This window comes from Toxorhynchites rutilus, chromosome 2 (genome assembly GCF_029784135.1).
Source record: "Toxorhynchites rutilus septentrionalis strain SRP chromosome 2, ASM2978413v1, whole genome shotgun sequence".
NCBI classification, from domain to species: domain Eukaryota; kingdom Metazoa; phylum Arthropoda; class Insecta; order Diptera; family Culicidae; genus Toxorhynchites; species Toxorhynchites rutilus.
The window spans coordinates 269,453,447-269,473,507 of record NC_073745.1 but is presented as its reverse complement, the minus strand read 5'-3'; the positions used below and the strand labels follow the sequence as shown (position 1 = coordinate 269,473,507).

Here is a 20,061-nt window from a genome sequence, read left to right as displayed (position 1 = left end):
CGGTCGGGCAAACTCTGTGTCCGGCTCAAGAAAGGTGCATGCAAATAATGACGTCTTTGCAAAGGTAAGCATATAACAACAAAATCAAGAGAAAAATCAATTAAACCAAGAAATTTCACGTTGCGAAGATTTTGGGGCTGTCCACATACCACGTGGACAGAAAAAGTACGATTCTAGACTCCCCCTCCTCCGTGAACAAGCGTGGACATTTCTTATACCCCTCCCCTCTTTGTCTACGTGGACATTCCTATTTTTTTGGAGAAAAAATCTTTTTTTATTTGTTTTTTTGCCAAGAAAGTTGTAGGGTTGTATTCGAACCACATAGTTGACGTAGGATTACGTTACGATGTTTGTTGTATTTTGATTTTGAATTTCTTCGAATAACGCTCTCGTTTTCGAAACTTTGAATAGACTTTTTTTTATCTGTATTATAGTAATTTTCAACTCATTTGGCTGGTTCGTCACTTGTACTTCCATTTTTGGAAGAATGTCGGGAGTGAGAATTGAACTCGTGACCTTCAGCGTGAGAGGCATGGATGTTACCACTACGCCAGATCGCCTCCTCTTGAATAGACATGAAAGACGTAGTCCTACGTCAAAAAGTACTGAATTTTTTTCTCACCTATGGACATCAATACTCTATAACTCTTTCTAAAACACTATTTCGGTAGGACTCATAGTTTTTGAGATATAAAATATCAATATTCAATGATTTTCATACTAAAATCGATATGCCCTTTTCAAAAGATACACTTGAGTCAATTCCCAAATGCTGTGGAAAATTCATATTTCTTCCAACCCAAACGGAAAACAAACTTTCGTTCGAATAAGAAATACAAGTTTTCGAAATCTGCATTTTTAGTTCGATTTTATTTAGAATTGTATAAATATGAAAAAAATGAATTAAAAAATGATTTTTTATGAGATTGTCTGAACAGTTTGAACAGACGGACGAGACGCAAATGCAGTTATCCTTCCACAACATTTTTACTGACCTAGTATTTCAGTCCTCAAGACATTCTTAAGCATATTTAGATTTACAACAGTCCATTGATTGGCCTTTAACGGAATGGTGATATTTTGAAAACAGTTCATTCATAAGATCTTTTTTTATACTTTTTTATTAAAAATGTACAATTTGGTTATCTTTTTTCATGCTTATTTGATTTCAGCAACCGCTTCAGCAGCCCGTCTGTGCATAGTTCTTCCTGTTACATCTCTGATTCTGATTTGAGTTTTGTGTTCTGTTCTTACTTATTCTTGCGTTATTTGGGGTTCTACTGGATTTATTTATCATACACAATAATTCGTAGGACTCTTGCCTGCTACTACTAGTTCCCTCTTGTTTTTTTTTGCCTCAAGAGACACATTTGTTTTATGTTTGTTTCCATTTCGGTGCGTTTGTGTAATTGTTTCTATCAGTGCTTGAGTATATTTATACTGTTTTAAAGTGGTAAAAAGAACTGATCAGGTTTTTTATTTGTCCGGCTATTGTGCATTTCAGTCCACATTTGTTTGTTTTACATCATCATCATCATCATTTTCATGGGTGATGCGATGGTCCGAGGGAGAAAGAGTTTCAATTCTCGTCCAACAAAGTTTCTACTTTGCTTGCGTAGGAGAATTGGTTGGGAGAGAATCTTCGATTAGTTAGTGCGGGGTTGAATTCGATTATCGCGGTATACTTAAAGTACGTTGCATTTTTGTTTAAGTTTAGCTTTATGCTTCTACGGATTAAAAATTCTGTACAATATTTGCGTTTGCGTGTGTTGTTTTAGATTTTCTCTCGTTTAAATAAATGATGAAAGAGTTTCTCGTCGTAATAATTGGTCGCTTACAAAGTCTATCTTACACAACTATCGCCTAGTAATGCAGATTACGATTTTCGCCATTTTTCTCTTTCTAGTACTGTTTCCCATTATGATTTAAAATATGTATACGCTACACTTAAATAAGTCCAATTAAACTTAGCGAATTGCCCTTTTTTTCTCTCAATAGAAATAATTTACAAACGGTAAAACAATAATTGTCGAGTGATAGATAATCTTTGATATTCATCTTTGCTCACACATTTCCAAATACGAATGGTTCTTTTGAATGTTTTATTTTCGGTCTGCTCCTCTCTTAAGTGGAAATCGTTGTTTTTTTTGTGATTGTATCAAATCCTCGTTTTTTTTGCGTTGTATGGACGAAGAGTCGTAGTCCTAGGGACCTTTCTTTCGCATCTGTTGTACAATATATACTTCTTCTTCCAGTTGGCTGGATGGAAGGATGGACAAAAATGCAGCTTTGAAATATAAAAAAAAACACGTTCACTTGTCACTACTCTTTCTATCTCATAATATGGCAGTTGTTTGTCCGTGTTCGATAACTCTTCAAAACTATTTTACTTTTTTGGTTGTGTGTACCTTTCATTATCGTTTATTAAAAATAAAGTGATAAATGAATCACACAGACAAAATCCATTGATTATGGCAGATATAAAATGAGTGGTTCATCGATTGTAGCAATGTTTAGGAAAGCTGCCGAATTCAATAATTGGTAGAAAAGTTATTTTTTCTTCTTACGATAGAATCGAGAGTTTCGATTTGTCTAACTTGGCCCATAGATTGATAGTGTTCCAATTCATCGCTTTTTTTATTTTCAATTCTTTGCTTTTGCTTGCTTGTGCCTCTAAATTTTATCCACTATTAATGCTTGCAATTTATAAAATTACAAGTTTATAAATTATCGCTTCCTTGTTAACACATCCTATCGGCATTTCTAATTCGAGTAAATTTAGCCTAAATATTCACGAGAAAAATCCAATTTAATGCGCGTTTACACGTGATTAATATCCATTTACTAGTCGAGTGATTTGTATTTTTTAGAGAAACTAAAAATATTCTTCTATCATTTTAAGCTCTTATACTGTTCGGGCTCAATTTGCTGCATGTTTGTGTTAGAGATATAAAGGAAAAACTATAAAATTTGATTGTGCGCATCCCTCGTTCGGAACCGTAAAATTTGAGGTTCGAAAAACGGGGGGTAGAAAAGGAAAGTCTTTTCTAACTCTCGATATCAAAAGATTGTTCAGCTTGTTATTTTTAGAACAAATGAAAAAAAATAATCTTGGGGTCACAATGCGTTTGGTAAAATACACACCTTACTAGCTAAGCCAACTTCCGTTTTTTCTTGCCGCTATGTATAATTCAATATTGATTAACTCCTTATCTTAGTGTAGGATGACTATAACTTGCTTTCCTTACAATGATCTCCTTCTCTGACCTGACTTTTTTTTCTCTCTACAAAAATATGATTTTTGCCCTCCTTCCCCGCTGGCGGTACAAAAAACTATAATCCCCTGAAACTCTTAGAGGACTCTTCCTGTATACCGAACACATACCTTCTTCTCAGTTTCCACGATCCCCTTCCAATCTGTATCCAAATCGAAGGCCAGTAGTATCCTTCCACTTCCGTGCACGCGTCTAATTCAGTGTGATTTAGTAAAAAGTTCAAGCTCAAGCCGCATTCTGCTTCGTAGTGCCATGCTGCCACCACCGCCGCCGCCCCCGACCGTTATCGTAGTCTAGCTGCTGCGATGATTGCTTCTGGGGCCGGCACTACGATGGGCTTGCTTCTAAGGAGACACGTACGGCGGTGGCCTCCGGTAGGATGGGGTCACGGGCGATTTGCCCCGGGATTCGCGGCCGCCAACGACCACTGCCGGCGGGGGAACGTACTCATCTAGGTCCTCGTTCTCGCCTGGGGAGGGAAATGTTGCGATCAGTGGACAACGAATTTTGTTTGGATGAAATATCGTAGAATGAAAAATTTACGTTAGTTAATCAGCAATTTGTGCAAAGTGCTTAAAGTTTTTGAGATTCATGAACCGTTCTTATGAGAATGCCAGATGATAAATCGTCCCGGGGGATCCCCGGGGGGTTTTTAAAATTAAAACAATTCTACATCCAAAATAGATTTTAGCTCATGTTTTGTCAACCCGATCTAATGAGCCTAAAAATAACAGAAAATGTAATGACTCTCAAATACTGGTAAGCATTCGTATAGTATATCAGCCATTCCATGCCAAACCGATATAGTGGTTCTTAGATTTCTATGAAAAGTGGTAGTTTTGTTCTTTATTGCAAAATATTAGACCCGTATTTTTTTATTTTTTCGTTAGGGACGAATTTCATGCCAACTCGTCTTAGGATTTGGCATCACCATCTCAGATAGTAGTGAAACGTTGTGGGTGTAAAGACATGGATCATTTGAGCAACTTTGCATACTTGAAATATTCGAAAAACAATTAGACTACTTTTTGGAAAAAGCTACATTTTTTTCTTAATTTTTTACAAAAATTTATAACTTAAAAACTATGATACCTACAAAATTCTTGTCAAAGGATGAAATGTAGGAAATTGTAAAATTTCATAATAAATTACCAAAAAAATTTCGCTGACAAAAAAGTTATTTTTAAAACTAAAATTCATTTTTCTCAAAAACGTTTTTTCTTAAATTCCCTAAAATATATATATGAATAGCCCTTACTACAAGTCGTCCATACATCGGAAGATGAGCACTTTTACAGGAAAAAAGTGTTTCAAACAACAACTTTTTCATGTTTTCTTTGAAAAAAATACAACTTTTCCTAATTTTGTTTAAAGTCAAGATAGCGAGATGCACTATATTCGACAAAGTTTTAGATCTTGTTAAAATATAAACTTTCGTCGAAGACATCAACTTTCTCTCTTTCATTGTTTTGGAATATAATTCATTTTTGCATGGAGACTCCTAAAAAAAATAATGTTTTGCTCGTAACATTTTTGTGTGTAAATTCTCACGTTTGACATGTTCTTGACATGTTTCTAAATAGAGAAAAGTTAACAGAGCATTTAAACTGCGATTATTTATACAAAAAAATGTTACGAATTGAACATTAATAGCATTTTTTCAAAGAAAAACATGAGAAAGTTGATGTTCGAAAAACTTTTTCCATGTAAATGTTCCCATTGTCCGATGTATGGAAAACTTGTTGGAAATTTTAAGGGCTATTTATATCTATTTCTTTCAGAATTTTGAAAGCATATGTTTTCGAAAAAAATGAATTTTAATTTTCAAAATATTTTTTTTTTGAATAATTTTTTTTGATAATTTGTAATTATCAAAGAATTTTTTGGAAAAAAAAGTTAGCCGGTGGTCCGAAAAATAATTTTTCCCCTTTTATCCAAAAATGATGCTTTTCGTTCAATATTGCTATTATCAATATAAGATCAAGATGAACGTGGAAGAAAGGCACAAATGGCTGCCCCGATGGCGCTCATTTCTTTCATCTACTTTCCTTACCCCTCGCCAGAAAATCAATAATTTTTGCGAAACAGTGTGTAGAAAATGATCTTTTTCGCACACTTCCCATCAATTAATATCAACCAAACTCTAATTGATTACTCACAAGATATGGAATTTTCATCTGTCGTCGCAATGTATAATGAAAAACGTCGAAAAACTCGAACTAGTGCTCTGAAAGTTAAATTTTCATTTTTCAAATTTCCGCAACGGTTTTGTATTGGTGAAAGCATCGTTATTTTTTCGCCACTAATGCCAGACAACATCATCGAAACAGCTATAAAAACCACTCAATATAATGTTGTTCCTGATTCATAGCGTTTCATGTCATGAAAATCAATGAAATAAAATTGCGTTGGTATGAGTTTGTATGAGTCCAACGCTCTTCTCTCACAAACACTATTACCCCATAATAACACGTGGTTTTACATATACTACTACAAATAAGCTTTCTGCATACTTTGCCACATACACGGCCCAGACCGAGATAGATATAGCTCGAGATGAAGAATAGAAGGTGGGAAGATTCACGGGTTTTGTTTGTGTTAGTAGCCAGGAAAATAGGAAGTTCACATACCAGGCATACCAGTCAGTTTCTCAAATGGTACAGAATTGAATATGTCAACGAATAATGTTGAAAGAGGATTACAGAAGCTAATTACAGATTTCCAAATCATATTTTTCGCATTATGAAAAACAGAACATATCACGAACTAAAATGTTTAATTTTTTCTTTGATTTCAGAAATAGTATTCTAATGTCTACTATGTTTGGATTCTAGAGCAACTTCATGGAAGTTTGACTTTTGTCAGCAATTGTAATTACTTTTTTCACAATTAGGGTGCTGAAAACTTCAGTCGTCTAAAACTAAGACACAAGCGGAAAACTTCTCGTCTCAATCTAAGTCATACGGAGTCAATTAAATTTATTTTTCAAGTGCTTTTTACATGAAAAAACTTGCAACCTTTTTTCCCATGCATTGTCAAATGTTTATCCGTCAAAGGAACAAAAGATTGTTCTGATTTTGTTATTTTACGTTTTTTACGTTTACGTTTACGTTTTTTACGTCGACGTAACGAGAAGTAAAATTGAATTGAAATTAAGTTTAGAACACTTCAAAAATACTGAAATTTCAGTTTCTGTTAAGATGTCGGGCCCTTATGATTTTGAACGCTAGCATTGATTTAGGAAAAAAAAACTAGTTCGTTTATTTCATATGCTTATTTTTACTTTTAATAACAACACTTCTCCTATGTAGTGGACGAAAAGGCATGGTTTCTGCCGAAAATGAAATGCTTTCTGGCAACGCTAGTTTGGGTGTACAATCAAATCCATACACCCATGCCTCGCTATACGGCCGCTCTTTATACGGCATTTCGCTATAAACGGCCCTCTTCAATTCAGGCACGTTTTCGATTTACGACCTAAAATGTTTCGTTATAACGGCAAAAAAATGAGAATTGGTTCAAAAATCACTTTTGTGCAGAAGTGAGAAAATATTTGCGAGACAATAACCTAAGCAACAAAAAATAATAGGTATGTATACATACACATATTCCATGTAACATGAAGTTGTTTCATTTTTGTTTATAGATAAAATAAATTTTTATTTTTATTTAAATTTAAATAAATTTTAATGAATTAAATTTTTGATACAAATAAAATACAAATAAAAAAATAAAATGCATTTTGAATGATAAACCATGTTACATATCTAGAAAATTTGGAACCGATCTGATTGAATTTGTATGAATTTGTATTAGAATAGTTATATTCTCGCTTTGCGGCCAAATTTCGTAGAACGTATCTAGGTCGTAAAGCGAGGTATGGGTGTACTACACGGCGTTTTACAACTATAGAACCACTGGTTTTTTTTTGAGTTTTCAGAGATGTGTTCCGACACGTTCCGTAAATCTATCCAGTATGAAGAAATTCTATTCAAGTTGAATTTCTTTTTATCAGAGAAGTTCTCCTGAAATAGTGAAACCTATGGGATTAGTTTTCACATTAGTTTTTGGACTGAAGAGTTTGGCATTGGTTGCGTTGTTGATCTAGTGGATGAACGCCCTTTAAAATTTCTGCGAAAGTCAAAGATCGCTGCTGATTATCCCAGTGACTTTTGTGAATTTCACATGTCGAGAGCGCGTGTAGGGTTCACCCGCGTGTTGCTTTCCGAAACCAAAAGAAGTGACTCGTAAGGAGTCGGGCGGCGTGATTTTCGTTTTTCCCTTTTATGGGAGACTTCCCAAATTGTTGACCAACCATGATGTTTCTTCCATCGAAGGTAGCTTCTGGAACATGCCAACTTCTTTACATTTTATTGTTTTCCACGTCATGCTCATTCCAGTTATCACCACTCCAATTTCTACCCCACTCCACAATGGTCCAGGAGATGCATTCAAGTGGAAACTAGAATTTAGAGCTCGACAGTTATTCTCTAGACAAAAACTGTCTTAGATAAAGATGTTACTCATGATAGAGCGTTCGTTTTAATGTTGTCAAATATAGGGTACATTTTTCATGTTTGCCCCAGAAAGAATGACAAACAAATGAAAAGAGCGTGTTTTTTGGGAAGAAATATCAATAACTTTGAGTGAAGTTGAGATATTCACAAGTTCTGCATCGAAAAATATTTGTATTAGTGAGCTCTAAAAGTCTTTCGAAGACAGTTTGCATGTAAATTTTGAAATATAAAAATTAGAGCATAAAAACAGTTTTTTTCATGGTGACCCTAAAGTAACCTAGAAAAAAAGCGCTAAATCGGTTATTTCAAGAGATAGAGAAAAACTTCGTTCTACTAAGATGTCTTAAATAATTGGAGCTACAACATTGTCCAACTATGTTTACCTCTATCTATAAAGATAAGAAAGTTGATTTTTTTTATTTCATCAACAATTTTGGTCACCCTTTTTTTGACAACATAAAAACAAGCGCTCTATCATGACTACCAACTTTGTCTAAGACAGGTTGTCTAGAGAATAACTGTCAAGCTCTAAATGCTAATTTCCACTTAAATGCATCTCCTGGACCATTGTGCACTGGAGGGAATATACACGTAATATTCTAGAGTGAAATGCTTATTAGCAACAATCTCATTTGCTTGCTTCCGGTTAGATACGCAGTTTGTTCGGCCCAACATTACAAACTATGGTTACGGAGGTGTATCTTGTCAGAACTGTCACGATATTTTTACCACTGGTTTAGGTCGGATAAAACAATCAATGGACCTGTGTCGGGAGCATTTCCGGATTTTTCTCAACACGGGGAGAGGAGACAAAGGAGGAGAGGAGAGGACGAGGGTTGAGTTGAAATGGGAACACCAGAAGGAGGAAGCGAAATCGAGGGTGCGAGAGGGAGAACGGGCATAATGGAGGATTGAGGAGCTTGTAGGAGGCTTGCAATTTTTATCGAGGGAGCCTTGGTAGGATGAGCTGACTGGTTCCCGGAGGAACTATCTTCCAATGTACGAACACGTTCCGGCGTTTTCCTGTCCCTTTTTTCGTACATAAGGAGAAGTCACTCGTTTAAAAATAGGAGATCTCCATATCAAGAGACCTCACACCTTGTGGAATTACTTGTGTGAAATATCTTAAAAAAACCGTTATGGCATTTTACCAATTAGGAAGTCAATGATGATATTGGAATAACGAAAAACTATACGTCCAGCCGCTTGAAGCTATAGACGTGGAATGAAGTTGCTGGGGATGTTTCCTATTAATTTGTGTATTAAGAATCAAAATCCATCCATTAATTTAAGGGATATTGAAGTTCAAAATTTATAAACTTTTTCCACTCGAAACATTGAATTGTGTCCCTATATTGAATAGCTACGTGTAGTCCCCATCCCAATATTAAGCAATTCAACTCACCGTCATTGTTGGTGCTGCTGTAGGACGGCGGTAGCAGCGGTGGCTTCTCGTCCTTCAGGATGACCGGCGACTTGTTGCCGATTTCGGGCTTCTCGTCCAGCTCGTCCTGGAATATCACCGGGATGCCCTTGGAGCGGAACGACTTGCGCTCCTCGTCGGTACCTTGGTGGGATTGGGACGTGATAGGTTGGAAATTGATATATTCTTCGATTATTGATTTATGTATTAGCCTTGCACCAATTCGGGGTTAGTAGGTTTCGATTTCGGTGACGCGATGGTGATCAACAGACTTACCAAGTTCCATTTTGCCGGTGAGCCGCCGCCGGTAGAGAACGCACGCGATTATCGATGCAATCAGCAGCATCGTGAGGATTATCACCGCCGGCAGGACGAAGGTGAGCAGATAGTCGTCCTTGGCGATCGGGGGTGGAAGCGCCTTCTCGGGTTCGTTCGTCACGTGGATTGGTGTGTCGTAGTCCTGGCAGGTTCCCACCGGGATCAAACTTACGTTCTGCAGGCTGAACTCCTGGCCCAGAATCTCCCGCACCTTGGCACGGATCGTTCCATCCGGGTACAGGAGAATGTTTCGTAGCGCTTCGATTTCCTCGTTGGGGCAGCGCTGATGCTGCCGGTAGAGGGTTGTGTTGAAGAACGTTACCTGCACCTGACCGGTGTGATGGATTGTGCGAATGTTTCGAATCTGGATGAAGTTGGTGTTGGAATCACCAAACACCTGAGCGAGTCGTTCGATGAATCGCCTCTGGGCTGACGCGATGTTGAACTGTTCGTGCGTGGTGTCCAGAGTCAGCTCGAACAGAACGCTGTAGTCGCGTTTGTAGTGTGACTGGTGGACAACCACTACTAGCGCATCGGTCGCTGTTAAGCCCTCACGATCTTCGGCCATCTGAGAACAAAATTTAGAACGATTAGTAAGTTCGCTCGTCGATTACGTCCATGGAAAATCTTACCAGCAGGTACTCTCTCTGGCCGATATCGTGGCTTCGGGGGATACCAAAGAACTCGTGGTTCTTCGAGTCAAACTGCAACCAGTGGTATTGATCCAGCGGGTTTCGTTCGGTTGTCAGCAGTTTCAGCTTGAGATCGTTTCCGTCTTCGGGATCGTAGAAAGTATCCTGCAAAACCAACAACGGTTTTATTTGAGCTGAAAGGCTACATTGAAAAATAGCGCTATACTTACCGCTGGAACCTTGTAGACCAGCAGATGACCAACGGTGGCGTTTACTCGATCGACCTGATTTCTCGTGGTCGGGGCGAAATTCTTCGTGGCGATACTCTGCGTTGGTTTAACCCTGGGAATTGTAGGCTTCAAGCACTGTCCAATCTGTTGACCTTGGACCGATTTGACCATGATGTCCGGATTGAGGGCATCATTCAGAGCTTTCTCCGTCAGCTGAGCGACTAATTCATCGAGTTTATCTTCCGGGCAACGATCCTTCGGCAACGTTTCATTGGTATAAACGAAGGTGGCCAAATTTGGGTCCTGGATGCTGTTACGGACTTCCCGTACGACCACATTGGTTAGAGAAGCATCGCCCAGCACTTTGGCAATGCCACGAATCACCTCGATCTGCCAGTCGACGTTACGAGTGAACTTACGCTGCAATCGCAGCGCAAGGCTGATTTCATGATTAACACTGCGATGGGATTTGTGCTGCTGAACGGAAACATCTACCGTTTCGTTCACTGAATTTTCACCCGAATCGGTGGCCTGCAGAATGTAGTGCCACTTGGAAACGTCCTTCTCCAGCGGGAGACCGTAGATTTCCCGCGTTTCCACGTTGAACTGCATCCAGGAGTTGTTCTTCAGCGGGAAACCATGACCGTCGAACAGTTCCAGGCGGAGGTTGTTACCATCCTCGGTGTCGTGGAAGGTTTCCAGCGGTACGAGCAGGCTGAATACCTTCCCGGCAATGATTGCCTGTTTGGGGATGCGGTTCTTAATGATAGGGAACAGGTTGGTCGGTTCGTCGAGTTCGGTTGTGGTCGGTTGGGTGGTTGTGGTGGTGGTGGTGCTGGTGCTGGTAGTCGTAGGAGCTTGAGTTGTCGTTGTTGTGGTCGTTGTGGTTGTTGTTGTGGTTGTCGTTGTGGATGGGGTGGTTGTAGGGGTTGTCGTGGGCGTTGTGATCGTGATCGTTGTAGTTGAAATGGTGGTTGGTTCCGGTGTAGTTGTAGGCTCTGGCGTTGTGGACTGGACGTAAATTGACGAGAGTAGTTGGTTAGTTTTTATCCCTAGTGCACAATGGTCCAGGGAACGAATTCAAGTGGAAATTTGCATCTAGAGCTCGACAATTATTCTTTAGACAGAGAATGTCTTCGACAAAGGTGAAATAAAAAAAATACTATTTTACTGTTATAGCTAGAGGTAAACGTTAGAGTGCCAATGAAAATGGTTATCTCGAATTTTTCAAGCAGGATTTTCTCAAAAATGTTGATCCTCACGAAGTAAAATTCGCCGCATCACGAAGTTAACCGTCTATAAAACACTGATTAGACCGGTAGTCCTCTACGGCCACGAGACGTGGGTTATGCTCGCGGAGGACCAGCGCGCCCTTAGAGTATTCGAACGGAAGGTGTTGCGCACCATCTACGGTGGAGTGCAAATGGATGACGGAATGTGGAGAAGGCGAACAAACCATGAGCTGCACCAATTGCTGGGAGAACCACCCATCGTTCATACCGCGAAAATCGGCCGGTTGCGTTGGGCTGGGCACGTCGTTAGAATGTCGGACGATAGCCCAGTGAAAATGGTTCTCGACAACGACCCGATAGGAACGAGGAGAAGAGGTGCGCAGCGGGCAAGATGGCTCGACCAAGTAGAAGCCGACTTGCGGATCCTACACAAACTGCATGGCTGGCGACAAACAGCTATGGACCGAGCTGAATGGAGACGACTTTTGTGTACAGCACAGGCCACTGGGGCCTTTTGCTGATTAAGTAAGTAAGTAGTATGGAATTGGGGTTTAAAAAAAACTTGAAGTGGGTTATTTCTGCGATATAACCGCAATGGGGGCGTAGAACTACCGTTGGCTCAGCAATCAATAAGTAACAAGCATATAGCTCTTAGATATTTCATCTTTCGAATAAAGTGATTATCATACCCCTTCGTTTAGCCGGAAAAGAATTATAATTACTCAATAGAACTGCTGCTTTTATCAAAAAGTGCGGCTCTGTTCAGGCCGGCGGCAGAAAAGAAATGAGATTGGGAGAGAAGAGCATAGTGCTTGGCGAGCTAGCGAGACTATTCTCATGTCACTTCGCAATCACAACTAATGGATTTCTTCCTCTTCTTATTGTTGAATTATGGAGACTTTGCAATTCATTTGTCTCTAGCCCTGAGAAGGGCCCTTGGGGACAACCCAATCCAAACTGCTTCTCCACCTGCCTTGACAAAGATACTTCATTGTCGTTCGACGCTCCACAACAAACCGTACGTATCAGCAAATTTCAAACGACGTTCTTGAATTTAGCTAAGCTGAGTACCAGTGAAATTTGGTTGAATTCGTTTAGCTAAGTATGAATAGTAACGCATCAAATCGGGTGAAGCCATTTTTTTTAGCTTGCATTGTCTCCGATCGTTATGCTCCTAATTTTCGTGCTATGTTGCGTTTCACTCTTCGTCGCTCCCAAGTGTCGTGGCAACAAGAATATGCTCTATCGAAAGCGCAATCATGACTGAGTGGTTTTCCGAGCGGGCACCCGCTTATATACACATTTTTGTGATTTCATTAGCTTACTTTCAAAGCTATTTTTAATGATTGAAACAAATTTTTTGGTCGATAAATAACAAGCATATAAAGCGAAGACATTTTACCATTCGAATGAAGTAATTCTAATACCATTTCATTAAGGCTAGCAATTTTACACAAAAATGTATACGAATTCAAAAGTATCCCCGACTTGCATGAATCAATTACTACAATTTTTTTATACTATACTTGAATGTTCATTCCTATAGCATCTGTAATGACGATTTTTACAGGCTCCTCTGTTCAGTAGTTCGTGTTGGGGAGTCATATTCATTCCGTTTAGCATACAGAAGTGTCACCGGTTTGCTTGTATTTTCAATGTTGATTTCCCCCTGGTTTTGATGTCTGTGTTGAGCAAACCGTATTCGGCTGTTACTCTGGTTGCTTTGAATAATGCTTGACATTTTACAATGGTTCAATAGTTTATCTGAAGAATAATAAAATATTATTCATTGTGATAGACGCGTAGAAATATTTCCTATCAATGTAGGTGTGTCGAACCACCATAGAAACATTTATTGCTCTCTAAAACCTTCATATGCCAAATTTAGTTCAATTTGCTTGAGTTATGCAGCCACCCCCCTCCCCCTCCAGGCAGAGGGAAGGAGTATCAAACTACCATAGAAACTTTTATTGCCCCATAAAACTTTCATAAATCAAATTTGGTTCCATTTGCTTGATTAGTTCTTGAGTTATGCAGAAGTTTGTGTTTCATTTGTATGGCAGTGACTAGCCTCCCCCCCAGAGATTCGCTGTTTCCGCAACAAACTGGCGTTGGTAGCACAGCTTCCTTTTGACGTGGGACTACGTCTAACCGGAATATATGGAGGGTAAAATGAAAACCTAAACACAGAACATGCAGGAAAAAATGAAAGATTTCGAATGCTTATAGTTCGAACATTTCGTACTGGATAGGAGAGATGTTTGCATCACTTGATAGGGAATATTTTTACGCATCTATCGCAACTAACAAAATGTTGTTTTTCATTAAATAAACAATTGAATAACTGTAAAATATTAGGCGTTATCTAAACGCCCTAACTGCATCGTTTTGATTGGCCCGATTTACGGTTTCCCTAACACAGCCATCAAAACCAAGCAGCCTTGGGGAAATCGGCATTGCAAATACATGAAAGTAGGGGGACTTTTGTTCTCATCGAAAAATGTTCCCTAACACAGACTTTAAAACCAAGCAGCGAAATCGGCATTGCAAACACACGAAAGAGCCTAGAGGCGAGTGAATTGAAAAGTTTAAACCCTCTTAAAGCCAAAAAGAAGAAAAAGAACACACGAAAGTATGGGGAGCTTTTGTTCCCACCGAAATGTGTTCCCTAATAGAGATTTCTAAACCAAGGTGCCTGGAGAAATCGGTATTTCAAATTCATGCAAGTCGGGGGTATTTTTGTTCCGACTGGAATGTGTTTTCCTAACACAGACTTCAAATCCATGAAGCGTGGGGAAATCGGCATTGCGAATTCATACAAATCGGGGGTATTTTTGTTCCGATTGAAATGTGTTTCCCTAACACAGACTTCAAAACCGAGGTTTCTGGGGAAATCGGCTCTGCAAATAAATGCAAACTGCGAGTACTTTTGTCCTCGCTTGCCTTTGTGCAGAGTGGAATATGTCTGTCCTAACATGATCTTCTAAACTTAGGAACCTGGGAAAATCGTGCAGCCACTAGAAGCGAATGAACTTCCCAGTTTCAAGCAAATTCGAGATTCGAGAAGTATGTACACTTTTGGGATGTAAACTTCAGAGGGAAATGTAAAATAAAATAATCGTTTGATAATTTTTTTTTGTCTTTATTGGAAAGATTTTCAGCCTTAGGCTGGTTCATCAAACGTTTGATAATTCTTCCGTACATATATTTTGTTCTAGTCATCATACCAAACGTAAAAGGTCCGTCATTAAATTTACTTGTAACGAAGAACAATCAATCACAATAAATGAATTGACTTTACACGGCATTTGTTAATTTTTTTCATTCACAGAGCAAATATATTGAACTCAATTGAATTTGGAAACTGTTTCATTCAATCAAGAATTTAATCAATACAAACGAATGATTGCTAAGCTAAGGTAGTTCCACGTGAACCTTGCGGTTATATCATAGATATAACCCACTAATTTTTTTTATTCAAAAATCATGCCGATAGCAATGTTTTTCATCAAACCACCACAGAAACTTTTCGTGCCCCCTAAAACCTTCATATGCCAAATTTGGTTCCATTTGCTTGATCAGTTTTAGAGTTATGCTGAAGTTTGTGTGATAGCCCACTCTTAGAGAGAGGGAGGGGTCTCGAATTATCATAAGAACCTTCACCGGCCCGAAACCCGAAACTCGAAAACCCGTACATACAAATTTGCGATCGGTTCAGTAATTTCTAAGAATCAGATAGACAGACAGACAGACGGAAATCCATTTTTATATACAGCCATTTCATGCTAAACCGATATAGTGGTTTTCAGGTTTTCGTGAAAGTTGGTAGTTTTGTTCTTTATCGCAAAATATTTGACCCGTTTTTTTTATTTTTTCATTAGGGTGACCATTTCTATTTAAGAGTTGTCCGAAAAATCAACTTTTTTCTTTTTTTTTTTGCAAGAATGACTTTTTAAAAAAAAAATCTTAACTTTTGAACTACTAGACCGATTCAGATGACCGACACATCAAATTAAAGCCAATCACATGGTCTACACCATATCTGCAGAAAAATCGAATTCTGTTCTCGTTATTATTGATTGTATTCGTGTTTTATTGTTTTCTTAGTCCCGGGACCAAGGGCGCTTTATTTTTTATACTTTTTCTGAAAAGATGAGGATTTTTCACATAACATTTGTCGAATCCAGAGAGGCGTTTTTCTTCGATTTTGAGTTATGATTTTTCAAATTTAACCGATGGTCCAAAAAATCATTTTTCACTTTTTTTTCCAAAAATTACTTTGTTCAAAAATTTATTACTTTTGAACTACTGGACCGATTCAGATGATTGATATATCAAATTGAAGCCAATTAGCCTTTTTTGAAAAAAATGACACATTTGCCAAATAATTGAATTTTAGTCGCATAGAAATATTGCACGAAGAAGGAAAACATTCTTCTTCTTCTCAAATGGCACTAACGTTCCTAGTGGAACTTTGCCGTCTCAACGTAGTATTACTTGCGTTATTTTTACTAGTTCTTAGTTGAGATTTCTATGCCGGATAACACGCCTTGAATGTATTCTGAGTGGCAAGCTATAGAATACGCGTGAACACAGTGCAAGACGGAGGAAATTTCTTTGACGAAAAATTCCCCTGTCCAGAGCGGGAATCGAGCCCGAACCGCCGGCGAGTTAGGTGTGACGCTAATCACTCGGTCACGGGAGCACTGAAAACATGTTAACATTGAAAAATCATAACTTAAAAACACATCACATGATTTTTCACCTCTATCTATCATCTATCACATCTATGATTTTTGGATATGTTATGTGAAAAAACCTCAGCTTTCAAGAAAAAATATTAAAAAATATAGCATCCTTGGTCCAACAACCGATTATGTCACATTTACCCGAAACTTACTCATCCGAAAGACAGTTACCCGAAATACATTCACCCGAATGTAACAAATACCCGAACTGATACTTACCCGCATGCAACAATTACCCGAATGTAACTTTTACCCGGATGCGACAGTAACCCGAATGTAATAATTACCCTTATGTAACATCTACCCGAATGCGTCACTTACCCGGAAGAATTAGGAAATATTTGTATATTTATTTCTGATCAGTGTTATACAGTGTGGTACAGTGTTACCTTATTTGTCTCGTACGTTCATTCCCATTGAAAAAGTATTTTTCGTGGGTAGTGCGATTTGAGAAATAGTGGCGTTGAATAAAATCCTTTTCAAAACAATGCAATGTGAAATAATACAGTTTTATAACGTATTATTAAGTTCAATCATTCATATGGATGACGCAGCCCGTTTACTTAACACGTTGAGTGCCAAGCGGTTTTATAGCGACTTTCCCGTCAGGCCACGCGCTGATATCGTAGTACAGCAATAAGAAGCGCAATACTGGAAAATTAGAATTTACTCGATGGAAATTTTTGAACGTATTTGGGACATCGTTTCTTATCGTAAGAAGGTATTTCTGCTCGAAAGCAGTAAAATTTCTGCGAAAAAAAATATTTTGGGATCGATACCAGGTGTCTTGGCCAGATTCCAGACCAGAAAAGTTGGATTGACACCATCTCGAATTCTGCATGAATCTTTTCACTGTTGGTCGAGCATTTTCAAACACTTTTGATGCTTGGTCAAAGAAAATCCGTTCTCGATTGCCTGAGTTGCCCTTTTCAAGCTCCTCCTTCTTCCAATGTTGTCTGTCCATCCCTTCTTGTAATTCAGCGGCATCTGGAATCAATTAGACCAAAGAAAAGTCTCAAACCTGTAGGACCAATTCACCCCACAGAAACGTGTCCATGTCACCCCACACAACACGCAAAAATGAAAATGCAATTAATTTCATTTATTGTTATCAAACTTACACTTTCGCTACATCAAATTGTTCCTCTTCTGTAGGCGAACAGAACCTTACTGCAAAATACACGAAAAGTTTGTTTAATCAGCGGGAAAAACCTTAAAACCACGATCGGAGAACTCAAATTTTTTGACGCTGAAAGTACTTGCTGTATTTATGCTACCGTTTCCCTCTACTTGTGAAGTTTTACCAAAGTTTTTTCACTTTAGGTACATACGGTTCAACAATAGAAGGAAATGACATTATAGAAAATCCAAGTTGAGCCGTAATTTTTGAGATAAAGGGGTGGTCCAAATCACCCCGTGTTACCCTACGTGTGGCTTTTTTTTCGCAATAAAATTTATTCTGAGATCAAAATACAATTTCATCGCGAAATAATAAATTCATGATAAAAACTGCGCTGCGGTGGTAAATACGTAAGTACCATTTTTTTCTTAACTATTCATTTTCACATTTTCATTCAAATTTTTTGTGGTAAACTTACGAGCTTAATTTCCGGAATATTCCATAACTCATACTCATTTCTGAATGATCTCTTGGCTTTAAAGAGCAATAAGGAAAGTAAAGAATACGGCATGTCAATTGTGCCTACACTAATTTTTTTTCTAACATCTTTTTCGAATTTCCTCATCACAATTGCAACAACCAAAAAACCAGACGGGTTTTGTATACCCAAAATTATCAATAGGCTCGAGCCTAAATAAATAGATAGGTCTGGTTAATCTTAAATAAACAAAAAAACATCTTTATCGCACGATCCTTATTGAGGATCGTGTGAGTCAGATAAGGCCGGTCGATGCCGGGCCTAAATAAATACATTTCTCCTGCACGATCCTGTTTGAGGATCGTGTGATTTATAGCGTCTAGTTTTAAGATAAGAAATTTTGGTTTATGTTTTGGTGTTACGATAGCGGGGAGCTTATCGTAAGATTAGGTTTCATTAAGAGGAATGAGAAAAATAAAAGGGAGTCGATCGTGAGCCACGCTGGAGAACGGTTGTCTCCTGAAAACAAGAAGTGGTGTTTTCTTGTGTTTTAGAGTGAAAGAAAGTGCCTTGGCCGCCGGTCCGCTACACAATTTCTCATTTTACTTCGTAACGAAAGATTCGATCGAACTGATAATCTGATTTGTCAGAATTTTCACTTCTTCATTAGGGTAAACATTCCATTGGGGTAATTGTCGCATTCGGGTATTTGTTACATTCGGATAAATGCCCATTCGGGTAAATGCCCATTAGGGTATTTGTCGCATTCGGGTAAATGTTCATTCGGGTATATGTTGCATTCGGTTATTTGTTACATTCGGGTATGTGTTACATTCGGATAAATGTGCTTCGGGTAAACGTGTTTCGGGTGAATGGGACACAACCCCCGAAACCATGTAAACTAGAAAAAACTAATACAATAAATAATTACGAAATCAAATTCCATTTTTTTTTCGCAAGTCTAATATTTTCCAAAAAAGACTATCTAATTGGCTTTAATTTTATGTGTCGATCAATTTTTGTGTTGCAAAAAGAGGAAAAAATTTAGTTTTCGAACCATCGGTTAACTTTGAAAAAACATAACTCAAAAACGAAAAAAAAAGGGTGGGTTATATCTATGATATAACCGCAAGTTTGACGTGGGACTACCTTAGCTTATCAATCTTGATTAAATTTTTGATGGAATGAAACAATTCCCGAATTCAATTGAACTCAATATATTTGCTTTGTGAGTAAAAAGATTGTATAATGTAATGTAAGGTCAATTCATACATTGTGATAGATAATGCTCTTCATTACAAGTAACTTTAATGACAGTCCTTTTACGTTTAGTATGATGCCTAGAACAAAATATGTGAACGGGAGAATTATCAAACGTTTATTTTTTTTTAAATTTCCTTCTGAAGTTTGCATCTCTCAAGTGTACGTACTTCTCGAACCGCGAATTTGCTTGATTTTATGAACTTCAGGCACTCAGTTCCGATTTTGACATATATGTCGAACGCATATTGTTCAATCAATAGGCGTTATCGCAGCAAATGGTTAACAACATTTTGCCTAATCATCAAATGGTATGCGTAGAAATTCAGTGAGCGGAAGATATGAAGGTATATCCTTCAATACAATAATGAATAACCGAGCCAAACCGTTGTGTTCGTACCCGCTTTTGTAATCCGTGCTAGGAAAACACTTTGCGGAGTGCAAAAAAAATGCGGGTGCAGAGATACGCCCGACTTGCATGAATCAAAAGCTTCAACTTCTACTTTTTATACTATAAAGGATTTAAACTTGAAAGTTCATTCGTCTCTAGTGTCTGCACGATTTTCCCAGGTTCCTAAGTTTAGGAGACCGTGTTAAGGAAACATATTCTAGTTTGCACAAAGGCAAGCGAGTACAAAAGTACTCGAAGCTTGCATTTATTTGCAGAGCCGATTTTCCCAGACATTTTGGTTTAGAAGTCTGTGTTAAGCAAACACATTTCAGTCGGAACAAAAATGCCACTGACTTGCATGAATTTACAATGCCAATTTCCTCAGACACCTTGGTTCTGAAGTCTGTGTTGGGGAAACCCATTTCATTCGGAACGAA

At 38.2% G+C, this 20,061-nt stretch overlaps 1 protein-coding gene across 12 annotated transcripts in view; it reads right to left on the bottom strand.

The window, feature by feature from the left end:
* Window positions 1–1,103: 1,103 nt before the first annotated feature.
* Window positions 1,104–20,061, bottom strand: part of LOC129768843 (uncharacterized) — a 539,752-nt gene continuing 520,794 nt past the window's right edge. For 11 of the 12 annotated variants that reach the window (XM_055770771.1, XM_055770770.1, XM_055770772.1 and 8 more), the window contains 5 exons: window positions 10,396–11,406; window positions 10,166–10,330; window positions 9,492–10,101; window positions 9,198–9,401; window positions 1,104–3,744 (listed from right to left, as the gene is read on the bottom strand). In XM_055770771.1, the coding sequence (XP_055626746.1) occupies window positions 3,620–3,744; window positions 9,198–9,401; window positions 9,492–10,101; window positions 10,166–10,330; window positions 10,396–11,406 (2,115 nt within the window). In that variant the 3' untranslated portion in view covers window positions 1,104–3,619. The remainder of the gene's footprint in view (window positions 3,745–9,197; window positions 9,402–9,491; window positions 10,102–10,165; window positions 10,331–10,395; window positions 11,407–20,061) is intronic. The other variant, XM_055770776.1, reaches the window with a different exon arrangement.